Source organism: Melanaphis sacchari, unplaced genomic scaffold, assembly GCF_002803265.2.
Source record: "Melanaphis sacchari strain LSU unplaced genomic scaffold, SCAv2.0 Contig156_pilon_pilon, whole genome shotgun sequence".
NCBI lineage: Eukaryota > Metazoa > Arthropoda > Insecta > Hemiptera > Aphididae > Melanaphis > Melanaphis sacchari.
Window position 1 is genome coordinate 7,980 of NW_020270698.1, and position 15,238 is coordinate 23,217.

General features: G+C 30.5%; 1 protein-coding gene across 1 annotated transcript; it reads right to left on the reverse strand.

The window, feature by feature from the left end:
• Positions 1-5,835: 5,835 nt before the first annotated feature.
• Positions 5,836-13,824, reverse strand: LOC112592089 (polycystic kidney disease and receptor for egg jelly-related protein). Its single transcript, XM_025336066.1, is given in 16 exon segments — positions 5,836-6,553; positions 7,675-7,898; positions 7,990-8,113; positions 8,115-8,197; positions 8,394-8,497; positions 8,570-8,775; positions 8,987-9,142; positions 9,224-9,407; positions 9,480-9,600; positions 11,317-11,381; positions 11,639-11,736; positions 11,738-11,751; positions 11,829-11,932; positions 13,117-13,463; positions 13,529-13,669; positions 13,732-13,824. Coding segments are annotated over 16 exon segments (2,772 nt in total). The 3' UTR covers positions 5,836-5,845.
• Between the last annotated feature and the right edge of the window lie 1,414 nt (positions 13,825-15,238).

The window sequence follows — 15,238 nt, forward strand, 5'->3', positions numbered from 1 at the left end:
TAATTAGTATATTATAGAAGATATATTAACATGCATTGCCTATAATTGTTATTTGGTTTGATAGGTTTTAAATTGTTAGAGGTACAGACTTGTGTACTTAGTTGTAGGCCATCATTATGTCGTCAGACTTCAATAGGTTCACAAAATAGGTAAGCATTTATAATAAGTAACCCACAGTTATAAAATTTTAAGTCTTGTATATCTAACAGTTTAAATTTACATATCTAGTACTACAACTAATTACATAGGTAGTGCATGGTACATGCTATCAATACAAATATTACTCAATAATTTATACTAATAGTCTCAAGTTTCACTTCAAAATTTAATAGAGAATATTTCAAGAAATTCTAACAAAACATCATTCAGAAGTCAGAAACTATAAAACAAATACTAAACAGTAAGTATGCAATGTGTGATATCGATAGATTATAGATACATAATCAGTTAATGTATATTATTATCACGAACTAAGATATCTTTAGTTGGTGATTAAGTTATTTATCACTACTGATAACAATTGATACACTTCAACCATTATCTAATGTTCTGTGTCCATATTATATGGAAGACGCAGAAGACGTAGAGTGTAAATCTTAATTTATGAAGTATAATAAATAATAATTAATTTATGTGTACAATTTAATGAAATAAGGTAATAATAACAATTATAAAGCTGTTATTAATTAAAACACACACAACAATAGTTATAAATACCATTACCACAGACACTATTATTATTAAATGTTAATCATCATTAATAATTACAATATGTATTTATGTAGTTAATAATATTATAACGTTTGAAACAGACTATTAATAAAATAACATACAATCATTCATATCAACTACAACAGTTAAATATAAATATGTAAGGCAATCTATATGTTAACGTGCAATGAAAGTGGAATGAAATTGTGATTAGCGATGAGCAATATCCATATCATGGAGCACAGCACTGATAACCACCTAGGAAGAGAGGCAACACCAATCACTGCGGAGTAGGGTAATGAAGCCGCTGGATGATAGTGTCGGATAACTCCAGCGAATGTGAATGTTAACTGATCTCGTTAACGGAGTAAGTACCAATTCAGTCGATGATGCAGTGCAGCGAGGCTAATCCGTGAAGACATTTCAAACATCGGCCTTAAATAGTGGCAACTGGCTTGTAAAAGCTAGCGCAACGTGCAAGTCTAAAAGTTCAGCTAGTCGGCCACTGAAAGCATTTCAGAACTTCGGCGAAGGTTTAACCATCACTAACCGTAGAAATCAACTGCGACACGCTGTAGCTCGCTTGAGCGGAACGCTAGCATAGTATGATGCATCGAAACAGCTGGCGTTGTGATCGGTAAAGGCTTTTGCCCAACCGTTTTGCAGGGTCGTAACACTTCTCAATCGCTGTCGCAATTGCGGAGACACCGCGTGACCGGTGGCAAGGACGGTGAATTCCGCGTGGTCGACGGCATCAACCAATGGCGTTTGTGCACGCGACGACGTCGCTTCGTTCTGACCGCTTCGTACTGCATTCGATTGCCGTGAATTAGAGCCATGTTTTCACTTAGTCGGAGGCGGTATATCTCTTTACCAACTTTCATCGTCAGCTACTTCCTAAAATTCACATAGTTAATACCTCACCTTTATCCGACCAATCGGGACTTAGTCTCCTGAAGCATTTTTGATCCATTTAAACATGGATAAAATAAATTATGACATATCATGAATCATATAGAGAGACTTAGAATTACTAAATCACAACGATTCGGTAATTCATAACATTTTCGAAATTTGAGAAACATCAATAGTATGGTTATATATAATAGCTACAGTGGAACTACATATGATGTTACTACGTTTTATTATTGTTATACCTATTATATTCATTTCTCAGAGAAATGAATAAATAGAATAATATTGTGTTATTATGTTTTATTTACAATAATCGTAGTGGACTTTAAGTCTATGTCTATTCTACCGTGACATTTATTAGTTGACTAATATTTAGCTCACGCACCTGCGCGCCAAGTTTATTGTTATATTTTATTCTTTTGTTGTTAGATTGAATCTACTTGTTTGTTATTTAAATTTACCTGTTTATTTTAATTGTAAATGCATAAATTATTAAATTAAATGATCGAATGATCAAAGACTACTATATGATAAATTATGAAGGAATTTATAATATTAACATATAGTAACCTACTACAGTTCTATCAGAATCTACAATGTAAAAATGGCCATTTATTTTTGATACAATTTTTCTTTAAGTTTATATTGTTGTTATTTAAAATGAATTATATTATATTTACAAGTTTATTATATTTTTAATTAATTAATTAAATTTAAATTAATTATTACTTATTTATCATAAATTAATTAAATTTAAAATTATTATTTATCATAAATAAAAATAGTAGTGCTGTAACGGACTATAGGGACTTTTAAGTATACCGCTTAAATGTAGACTCAATGGGACTTATTTTGTCCCACTTCAAAAATATATTAAAACCTGATTTGAAATTTTATAACTTTTAATTCATCAAAATAAAACCAGTAATTGTGTAAAAATTAAATACATTACATTTTGGTTGGCTTACTAAGGATTAAAATCGAGAGAGATGAGAGATGAGGATGAGGTACGAATGCATTGGTTACTGGCGTTTGGGCTCCGTTGACATTAATACTGCCGTTGATCAGCGTGATCGGTGTATCGGCAAGCGCGGCATCAACGCCTTTGTCTACTGAATATTGTCGAAGCCGATGAACCTAGTGTTTACTGGTCCTGTAAAGCCGTTTTAATGCGGATATTCAAACGTTCCAATGAGAAAACGTTCGACAAGTCCTCAGACGCTGTGGGACGGTAGATAATAAAGCCCGACGAAAAGCTTGTGACATTGAACGCCGCGCGGTTGGTGACGGCAGGAGGTCATAGGTGGCGTGGCTGGTCGGGGCAGTCCGCGGATGGTGCCGCTGCGCGATACATGCGTGCCGTATGGTGGACGCGACCGCTGTGGACGTCCCGGCGCATCTTAAACGGACACGGACCACTCGTCTGCGTTCGGTGGCTGCCGTCACCAAAAACTGGCCGGCGCACTACGAACGGTATAATCGATCGGACGGCACGCTGGCTCCCTGATGTTGCCACCCATCCGGCAGCTTTGAAAAATCTCGCTGACGTGGCCGGCCCAGACCACTAGGTTCGCGGAAAATTGCCCCGCCCTGAGTTTGAGGTCCTGCAAAACGTTTTCCGATTGTTATACGTAGGAGGTTGTGAGAAGCGTCGTCATTCCGGCTCGAGCACAACATGTCGGGCTCGGCGGTTCAACACTCGCCCTATCGCACTGTCGTCTTCTCTCTTCTGTTTGACCATACCTTTATTTATCAGATGTAGATATGACGCGATTGATTCGACACCGTTGACCAGCGTTCATCTGGCTCGTATTCACTCGCAACAAATTCCATCGGTCCTTCTAATCGGATTGCTTCTTCGGACGTTTGTTCTGTTTACTGCGCTAACCTCGGTTAACAGCCGCCAAATACGTTCAAGCTTCTTCAGGTTCTTCATTTATTTTTCAGCGTACGAGAGTCTCGCAAATGTCAACAAATAGAGTTGATTAACGACTGAATAAACTGTTAGAATATTCGTTTATACGGGTAATTCTGTTGATTGTTAGCTTTAGTAATTTATTCTTCGTTGTACGCAACTAAAAGGAAATAACCGCCTCTTATTTTATTTAACAAAACTCAAAAAAACTATGTTGCATACGTCTACACATATCGCAGTGTGGCGGAGAACTGACTACGGCCGACGGGCGACGACAGTAAAACATATAATAATAATTATTGACAAATATATATAAATAGCAAATTATTACCCGTCGTCGGGTCGCCTCACACACACACGCCGTACACAATATAAAATTATATAATATAAAAGTGGATGTGGGGTCGCTCGGTCGTCAATGCGATAAGCCCGCGACGATTACCGAATAGCGTCCCACAGCCATGTATAGAAAATAATTAAATAATTAAATAATATAAATCATACACGTTACTAGCCAGCGATCTCTTTCGAATTTAAAACGATATAGCCTTCTTTACACATATAGTACAGCAAAGCAGTATCCACTTACTTTCCACCATCATCTTTTATTATTTTAATATCATAGTATAATATACCAAATTAATGACGCCAGTAAAAATATAAAAGTATAATGTGTAATTTTTTTATTTTATTTTTTCATTTGGCGGAAAAGTGAATCGACGGAAAAGGGAAAGGTACACTTTTGACGGAAACGGGTAACTACCGTATTTGACTTGTATGTGCGCGAGCGGTTGCATTCCGCTATTTCAGTCCCATATTTCCATATTTACACAACCTGCACACACGAAATTAAATATAAATTATCTATATTCAACTCCTTAAAAACGGTTGGTGTTGAATTCAAGTAATATTATTTTAATCTAATTTTTTACTTATGATGTAATTTTATTATTACAGTAATTGTAATATTCATGTAACTTTAATCTAGTTAATTACAATTCTCATTATTCAATTTTAAATTTGACTGACATAATTCATATTGAGATAATATTATATTATATTTATTATTATTATAATAAAATACTGTAAATCTTCTATTAAAATAGTTCACGAAGGGAAAAAATATTGAATTCACCGTCGATTTTCTGATTTGTTATTAAATACAAAAAATGGCAAAAACAACAGACAAATATTAAAATTATAATATCAAGGTGTTTTATATCTGTTTCAAGTTTAACTTTGGCTAACTGTATACGAATTTAATAGTATTTTTTAGCATACAAGATCACAACATAAAATAATCAATTTTTTTCATAGTAGTCCATATCGTGAACTTTTTTTTGCTTAAAATTATGTTTTTCATTTCATTTGTATTTTAATGGATCAATAGTTGTTATTTAAACTGTGAATCGTTAGATGATCGATGGAATTTAAAAGCTATAGAAGAATTATTAAAAAGTCAAACATTACTTACCAGTTATCAATTAAATCATAAAAATCAATAGAGATCAGAACAACGCTCGCGTCCACACAGACATCATTTATACTTTTTTTATTCGATAACTTTACTCTGTACAAACTATTATAAATTATTTTTACAATTTTTAAAACGTTCATAGCATGTTCCGCGATTAAAATACGAACAAAAGTGTTCTGGAGATGCGCCCTAGAATATAATCCATTGAGTATATTATAATATTATGATGTAAATATTAATTTTGTCAAATATTTGTATTTGTTTATTATTCACAATATACAATCAACGATATAATCTCATCTTTAAATAGTTTACATTTTTTTGTATGGGTCAAATCACTCAAATTTTAAAAATAACAGAGTGAAATGGATCATTGCGAACGTAAAATTTGCCATCTCGTACGTTTGTGGGACGTAATATATTCAATTGACAAATTTATATTAAATAGTTAAGAATTTGTATTAAAAATTAGAAAATAACCAGTTATACATTCTGTTTTTCTCCTATCAAATAAACCGGAGTGAATATTTTTCTTTAAAGTAATCGGCAAGTGGTTGAAAAAAATTGAACCCAGATAGTCGACAAAAGACAATATATTATATTGATAACAAATGATGAAACAAATAATAAGTATCATATTACAGCGGGTAACATATTATCTATCGCTATGAATAGTATGAGAGCTCTGTTATAAAACGATTTATATATTTAAAAAAAATATTATCGTTGCGACATCGTTGAACGGCGCACGCGCTGCAACGGCGGCAGTATACCGCTGCGGGAGCAACGTTCAACGGGCGCAGTACTGCTGCGGCGCGTCTCATCAGTCATTGTCGCGCGCAGTACAGTTTGGACAGAACGTAGCGCTTGGTGATGATCGACACGACGGTGGCGTTCAGCAGCAGGAACGCGATGGCCGAGACGGCCGTGGCCATCGGCGGTGGCCGCGACGCGCCGTCCCGCCCGCGCCCGCCGGCTCGGGACAAAACGAACGCGTTGAAGAACCCGGAGGAACCGCCGTTGCCGCCGCCGGCCACGCCGGACCAGGCGCCGTACGTGACGATCAGGCCGTAGGCGACCACGGCGGCCGCAGGCCTCACGGACGCGCTCAGCGCCCGGGCCACGTGCGACACCCGTCTCTCGTACAACACCAGCTGGAACGTGCGGAACAGCCCCATGGCCACGGTGACGGACGCCAGGGCGGCCACGTGTTCGTGGGCCTGGCACATGTACGTCATGCTGCTCACGACCGCCGTCTCCCGGGCTGACGCGTACCGCTCGTGCGCCAGCTCCATCAGCTTCCAGCGGCCGGTCACCGCGAACATCGCGCACATGACCACCGCCAGCACCACGCACTCGTACGCCGCGCACAGCAGCCTGTACGCGCCGCCGCCGTGGTCGTACATGGCGGACACCATGTGTTTCAGCGACACCATCAGTCGCACGGCCATAAACGCGTACGCGAACATGAACACCAGCGTGAACACGTACGTGTTCCACGTGACGATCGCCGAACTCGAAGGCACCGTCCAAACCTACACGGTAATAATAATAATAATAATTATAATAATAATAATATTCGGTACACGGCGATAAGAATTATTATATTGTCGCAATACTGAATCTTTGTATTTTTTATGTATAAAAATTAATGTTTGTTCGTTTGTCTCGTGTACAGACCCGAAACTGGAAACTGAGGTGCAGAGCTGCAGATCTGGGAAAATTCGCGGGTAATACGGCTAGTAAATTATAAAATAATAGATGAAATCTACAATGCGGCATACTGGTGTGCTTCCGATATTAAACTAAGTAATGCATTTTGTGCCATACCTATTCGATGAATAACAAACGAGAGTTTGTACGCTTTTGTTACCAATATCGAAGAATCGGTTCATTTCTTTTAGTTATTTTTTAAACTGCCTCTGTTGTCTCCACATCTTAAGAAAAAAAGTTTGGAAAAAGTTCTAGAGTTTAAGGATATGAGTGACGATATTCAATCCAATGAAAATGTAGTCCTAGTAAATGCGTGCAGTGCGAGCTTCGGTGTTAAGTCTTAAAAATGGCCAGCACTACGGGTCAGCATTTTCTCTTCGATAGCTTTTAATATTTTTCCACAGTGTTTTGAGGGTAAATATTAAATTAAGAAGCCTACTGTAAGATTTATATGACACTTCGGAAAAAATAACGATTAAAAATCGACAAAGGGGAAATTCTAACCTGTGTACCTACCTACCTTACTGCAATGTTAGGATCTCATTTTCTTTGGGTGGAATATCGCCAGCCATCTTATACAATCAAGATCTAGTAGTCAGTGACTGTATAATATTTTCACTAAGTTCGAAAAGTTTTTAGGTGATAAACAACATTTTCCTATTTATGTTTTCTTGAGGTAGTTGAAAAACTACTAAATAGTAAAGGATGTAATGTGTGAGTTATTAAACTGGTAATTATGTAGAAAAGAACTACAGAGGTAATTGTTGTATATAGGTAATCTATGAATTTCATGAAAATACAGAGATATAGTTATTAATGTCGAGACCTCTATAACATACCTAAAATAAGCAACTCTATTATTTTTTACGTAAATAACTATTCATAATCACAGTATTTAACAAAAAATAGTATACTAAAATATTTGAGCTATGTGTTAACGTACTTCACTATGTATTGTGTATAATAGTCCTGATAAAGTTTGAAATTTTATTTTGAACACTGTAATGCAATCTATGCCGGGTGTGTACGTATGAAATTCTATTACTAGACTTCTTGTTCTATTATCCAACCATCCATTTTCTAAGTGAGTATTTATTTTTTGTTTATACTCTGATAGCTGTCCAGTTAGATCTAATATAAATCCAGAGTTTTTTGTATCAGGAAACCCTAAAATATTCAAGTAGATTTTTTTAAATTTCAGTACACTATTTATTTTATAAGTGAATATACTTATAGATAATTAATTAGTTATTCATACATAGTCCAAAATATTTGATTACGGGTACAGATCTATATATCCAAGCAGTAGCTTTTTCAATATCGGTAATTTTTATCCATCCTTCTTCATAACTCCCTGTGTCAGTTTCCCATCTCAAGTTTTTTTTCTGTTATTCTATTTTGTTTTATTCTGATCCCACCGTTTACTAATTTACTGTTGTAAAAACTACACCAACCTCTTTCATTATCTATTAAAGAAAAACAATTATAATACAATGTAAATAAGATTTAAGTATTTAGAAATAGCTAATATATAAGTTTGATAGCTCAGTTAATTTGTTATTATTGAACATTTAATATTAGAATGTTGCATGTATAATGTATTTATATATTATATTCACAATTTTTTTTTAAAAATTGTATTTGTGAAATGTGTATTTATACTTTCGCTTAGATATGAGATGGATTTATTGACTATTGGTATTCCATTATAGTACTCTCTAATATGAAAAGGATTTAAAAACGATCCAGTTAAAAACGTCTTCATCCTAAAATTAAATTACAATTACATTATTCATTTAAACATATTCCTCTATTAAGTTATTTCTATTTTATATTACATTTCCAAATTCATCATATTTGTTTGTAATATGCTTTTGAGAAATAGCTTGTTAATATTATTGGCATGCACAATATGTTTAGGATTTCTAAACGAATATAAAGCGCTAATACAAAATAATGATATTGATATTAATAGGAGACATGTAGTAACATTTTCTTGAAAACTTGCTTGTCGCAATTTATCTTTATATTTAGCTTGTAAAATCTATAAGAAATAAGAACATATTTTTCTTATTATTTATTATGATTGTTATAATTAATTTTAGATTATTAAATAAATAATATTTGGCATATTATTCATATTTTATATAATTAGTACGTATATCTTACCTATACCTACTACAATATAACTAAGGTAAATATATCTATTAGATAAAACGTAGAACGATTCAAAATTATTATAGCTTGGTAGTTACTTGAGCAGATTTTCGTGTCATTGGACTATATACATATCTTTTTCTACGTTCTCGTATACTTTGTATAAATCGAATATTTTGTAATCGATTCTTGGTATTTTTACGGAAATTGTCCAAATTAATTGTATAATTGCTTAATAATGTATGCTGCTGTCCCTAATAATAAAATTATAAAGTAATAGTAAAAATCTTTTTATTATATCAATAAATCATTTTAACATTGATGCAGTTAAGTACTTGATTGAGTTTAAATATGATAAAACTACATATTATTATTTGTAAAGGTTCAGATATTAATGCATTTTGTAGAACGGTTATTAGTAATGCCATTAACCAATGTAAACTTTTCACTTGTCCTAATTTCAGCCCGAAGGTAATAATTAAAACAGTCGATAAACCATAGATAAGTAAACATAATGTCCTGCGTGAAAATTTTGTTGTATTAACAATTCACGTTTATTAATTGTGCATAAAAATTAACATAAAATAGTACCATCCAGCTAAAAACCAATAATTTATTCCAGTGTTTTGATTACTTTTTTCTTTCATCTGAGCAGGCAAATAAATGACTTTTTTCGGAACAATTTTAGTTAATAATTTTCTCCACCAAGGTTCTAAAATAAAATCAATATATAATTAAAGAGTGTACCTATGTATTGATTGTATCGTATATTACTATTTGACAATTTCTGGTGTATAATATTATTTTTGAATCAATAACTAAACATGGAATATATTTTAAATTTTAATTTATTAAACCTGTTTGGTTTGGGCTCAATATATTTAAATGTTAAAAAAAGGCACGTAAAAAAACGTTATTATAAAACACAATAATTAATGGTAATACTATCGTAAACTAAAGGCATTAAGGTATACAGTTAATTACTATGAATATACGGGTGTGATAATCGATTGATAAATTAATGTATAAGGTATCTACTTTAATTGGGATAAGTTACATGATTTGGTTAGGTTAGATTTGCTGTAATACGATTGAGCCCGTTTTGCCTTTTTACATGGAAAAAACGTAACACGATTATGTTCCATGAAATATAGCTGTTCTTTTAATAATTTTCCAATACACAATTTAAAATATAAATACATGGAATAATAAACTTGTATTTTCTCAATATGTATGAAGTAAAGAAATAAAATTTTCAAAACTGATATCCTATAAGCTACAATAATAATAATTGAAATAGTACCTAGTACATAAATAAGCGTATGTAGTTTTTTATATACCTATCAATAATTTTAAATAGTGTAGTGTGTGTACTAATGTCAGAATATGAAACAATTTTCAAGAAGTCTAAAAATTAACTTTTGTTTTTAATTCTAAGCTTGATTAATTGGTAAAAGAAAGATTGTTAAAAAGGTCAACAGCAACTATAATTCATGGAGTGCAATCGAGTTATGCTTTTTGTAAGTAAATAGGTAAAACGGGGTCAGTCATGTTGCAGAGAAGTTTTATGACTACACAGGACATAACAGGTAAACCATATATATATATATATACACGAGTATATATATATTACTCTGTAAGTTCTTACTTATTATGCAGGTATAAAAATAAAAATAAAAATTAGAAATGTTAATTATTGTTTTTTGCATGATACATTAGTACATTGCACGGTATATACATTTTGATTAGTATATTATTATTCTTTTTAAATTTAAAACTAAAAATATTCGAGTATTTATTAAAGTAAAAATTTAAAGAATGATTTGCGATTATACTGATTACTTATCTAAATTCTAAGCGGATTTTAATAAACAAAAACAATTCTTATATTCTTAAAAATATGAAAGTACGATTATGGAAATGCTTTCAGATATTACTTCATAAAATAAAATTTTAGATTCTTAGCTGAGCGAGGAATGTATTAGTTTAACAAAAGTATGCTGACCTTATGTAATGGATCTGAAATTCAAAAAATTTACTTCAATATTTAACATTGAGGTAATTGGTAATTTGGTGGGTCAACGATATCCAATATTTTTTATAATTACTAAGAAAGTAGGAAAAACTAACTCAAAACAGAAATAAATGTAATATATACTAATACAATAAAAGAAAAAAAATTTTGTTTTAGTTCAAAATAGAGTTAAAAATAATAACTAAGCATTTATAATTGAATTTTTTAGACATGACGTGTTATTTGCAAAATAACATAACATTTTCCTGGTTTTCAATTTTAACTTAGTGTGAAAGTAACATTATATAATTTTTAAACTTTTATAGTAACTTTCATAATATTTTTATACTATGTCCTGTGTAGAAATTTATTATAGTTCATTTAGTTGATTTATTATTATACGTTTTAATATACTTTTTATTTTAAAATCCATTTTCACTTCTTGAACAGTAACATATTTTTCGATGCGAGAGCCTTTACTAAAAATATATTTAAAATTATTTTTATCATTAAATTTCAATTTCAGTAAATATTTTAGATATAAATTAAAGTAAAATTATAAATTATAATTTATTATCATTTAAATAGTACTAACACTGATATATGATACAGTCATTCTGGATTTTAATTATCCGAGCTTGAAAAAAAAAGTAAATTAATTTATAAATAATTGTAATTATGTAAGTACTATTAAAAAATGATTTAATATAAAATTTACAGTTCTAGAAGTATTTACTTAAAACAATAAGTAGTGGTAAACGTCATTAATAAGTGTATTAAACTGCTTTGTATAGAAATATAAATTTGAGTAAGTGTTATTTCAAATTTCAAAAAAATGTTCTTCATCATCTGTATATACATTAAAGTTATTTTATTAAAAAATATTTTCTTGTTATTTAGTTTGTTTCTTCATTATTTCGACTTACCGTCTACTAAATCATAAAATAATAAACTTATTACCATCGAACTAAATAATAAACATATTATTCTGCTCAATTTTTGACATCGCGTTATTAAAGATCTTGGATGACTAAAAATAATAAGAGAAAATTTTATTTTATTAGTTTTATTAAGTTTGAATTAGTTATTTATAAACCACTATTTAGTTGAATAAAAATTAAAGATATTAATTTAATAGATTTGATATTTTAGTTGCTAAATTATTATTAATTATTATTGGTTTGATTACGTGTTTTATTAAAAATACTTATATATAATATTAATGGGATTTTAAACGGTTAGTTATTTCAACCAAAATGTATCATTGATCTGTTTAATTTTTCAAAATCTGTTCTTTAATTCCCATAAATTTGGTTTGAATATTATTTAAAATGATGATAATTTAGAATTGAAATTCATAATCTTAAAATGTGGAATAGTCGATCGCAAGTAGCCGTATTATAAAATTGTCAGTTTTCAAATGTCTTATTGAATAATTAGATCTATCGATAGGGCTGACAAAGAGTAAAAAAAAAAGTTTAAAAAGGTACAAAATATAAGTAAGCACATTTTAGTTTTTATTGGTCACGCATGTGATGCCGTAGTGGTAACTATTTAACCCGCCACGGGAGTAGTTCGCTGTTGCCTATTATATTTATATATAGTGCACACATTATGATCATCAGGATTGAAATTATATAACATATAAAATTAAATAAATATGTACTATATTATCTTAAACATCGTTAAATATATATGCCAAAAAAAAAAAAAAAAAAAAAAAAAAAAAAAAAATTAATTATAATTAATTAACATTTAACACTTAACAAAAGTTTGAAATTAGAATTTATGAAATGATGAATGCTGCTAACCTGCTTAATCGGTCTATATTTAAAATATTATATCTATAATCTATAACTATTTTGAAAATTAAATTGACAATAATCTAAAAACATATTGATTAAAATGTTATTTCATGAAATATTACAATTTTGATTAAAAAGAAGTATAGAATTGTAAAGAATGCTATAAATTACCAATCCTAATGATAAATACTTTCTCATTTACTTATATGACCTACACGAAGTATTAATTATATTTTTATTATTATAAGTGTTTATACATACATATATGTTTATATAGTGTATACATTTATTACTACTTTTAGTTAAACTTTAATTTTTAATAAGAATGAAGAATAATCTGGGTATAATATTAATTAGTATACCATGATCGTTTTAATATCTGTTTATTATTAATTATTATAGTTGTTACCGTATAAATACACTTGCCCATAGATATTCTTCACGTATAGTTAATTCGACATCATCTATTGCTTTTGTTTGCCAGTCATTAGTTGTTCCTTTGATAATAAAGTGCTCAATATTTTCAATAGAGTTTAAAATCGTAAACCATCTTTCCACATTAAAATTCCACTTTTTCTTTTTTCGTACAACAGTAACTTCAATACGTTTACAATACCAACTAGGACTTTTTCCATAATTATCATGCCATATATGAATAGATTCGATTTCCCCAAGACTTTTTGGTGTAAAAATGATGAACCAATCGTCATTGAAACGCTGTAAAACGTCACAGTTTGAATTGTATAACCAATGTACCTAAAATGATTGAAAATAAAGTATTAATATGGATTATCGTAAAAAAAAAAGTACACTCGATTTACTCTACTACTGCTAATATTCCCGTGCAATTGAAGGCATACATTAGCCGTAGTTCCAGCATCAGCAGAGTGTCCCGTGTAAACCGTCACTAAATAAACTTCATCTTCTCCTGGATAGTTATCATGGAGAATCACAATTTCACCCTAAAATTTGTTGGATTTTAGGAATTTGAATTTAATAATGAATTTTAAAACCTAAATTTTACCCTCGATACATCTTTTCTATCTTGGTATTTTGACCAGATGAGTAACGTTGAATATATTAAAAATATTATTAAAACTGTGATTAAACAAACCATATTGTTTATTATAGAATCAGCATGATTAATGCCTGTTATTGTATCTACTACGTTAGGTAAAGTATAAAATAAACTACTAAACAACGACGAATGGTTAGTTTGACAGTGGATATTATTTTCTGTAGTGTTTGAGCCAACCTACACAACATAAATAATTATAATTCGACCATAGTACCTATTATTATAATATATTACGATTATTCCGTCTGGTGCCCATTTTATTCCAGTCCAATATAAGCACTGTGGACTAAACATGATCATTGAAAAGTTAGCGTAAATTACATTACTCCGTGTCGTTTGTTCAGTCTAAAATCAATAAAATCAATTTTTGTCATACAGTTCTTGAACATGTAAATCATTGAAAATACTGTATTACATATTAGTTATTACTTATTACATATATAATAATGCATGGGAGTATTTATTTTCAAGATAAAAATTTTACTGTGATAGCTGATACGCCAATGTAATGAATTTTGTTTTGATGCCGATTTAATGTTTTTAATGTGAATTCATTGTTTTTACCAGCTTTTAACTTAACTACATATTTTGAATTTTTCATTAATTTAATGTCTGGTCTTTTATCTCTTAACCACGCAAACTATTTATAAGATATATAGATATAATACAAATAATTAAATAAATTAGAGATCCAATACGTTTTTGTATATTTATGTTTTTCTTCATTTAAATAACTTACACGTAAGTCATGTGTTGAATCACTTAATGTAACAAATAATTCCCTAATATTTTTCATATCTATTCTGTACACCAAAATTTTTCTATCAGATTTAATGCTATTACTATTTTGCGTCAAAACCTGAACTGAATAATTTTGTTTCTGTCTCTCTGTAGTAGTTTTGTTTTTTCTGAAGTTTAAATTAATATAATTGTCAAAACGTTTGTATGTGATCACATTTTTTGAATTCGATTGATCAAAATTTAATAAATCTAATGACACAATTGGCATAACTATCTGAATTCCATCTATTTCATGAAATGTTTCCATTAAATTTTTTTCAATACGAAAAATCTAAACTTGTTAAATTAATATTTAAAATTTTTAAAAATAATGAATTTTATTTTAATGAATATTTTACTGTTATTCCCGCGTTTCCTCCTTTCAGTAGTAGTTCATCTGCTAATGATTCGTCAATAAAATCATACAAAAATGACTTCGATTCCGATTGAGATGACCTGTTTTTGAACCATCCCGGTAATAAAACCTGTCAAATAAAATATTTGGTTGATATTTACGTTATATTCAATTTATATATGCTAGTATACACATGATCTGAAATCGTTATCCATACAAGTAATTTTTCTATTGTAAGACTCTATGTTGAGTATGATTGATTTTCCAAATGATTTTATAAGATTGTCAATCTTTTGTGTAATTTTATTCCACTAACAG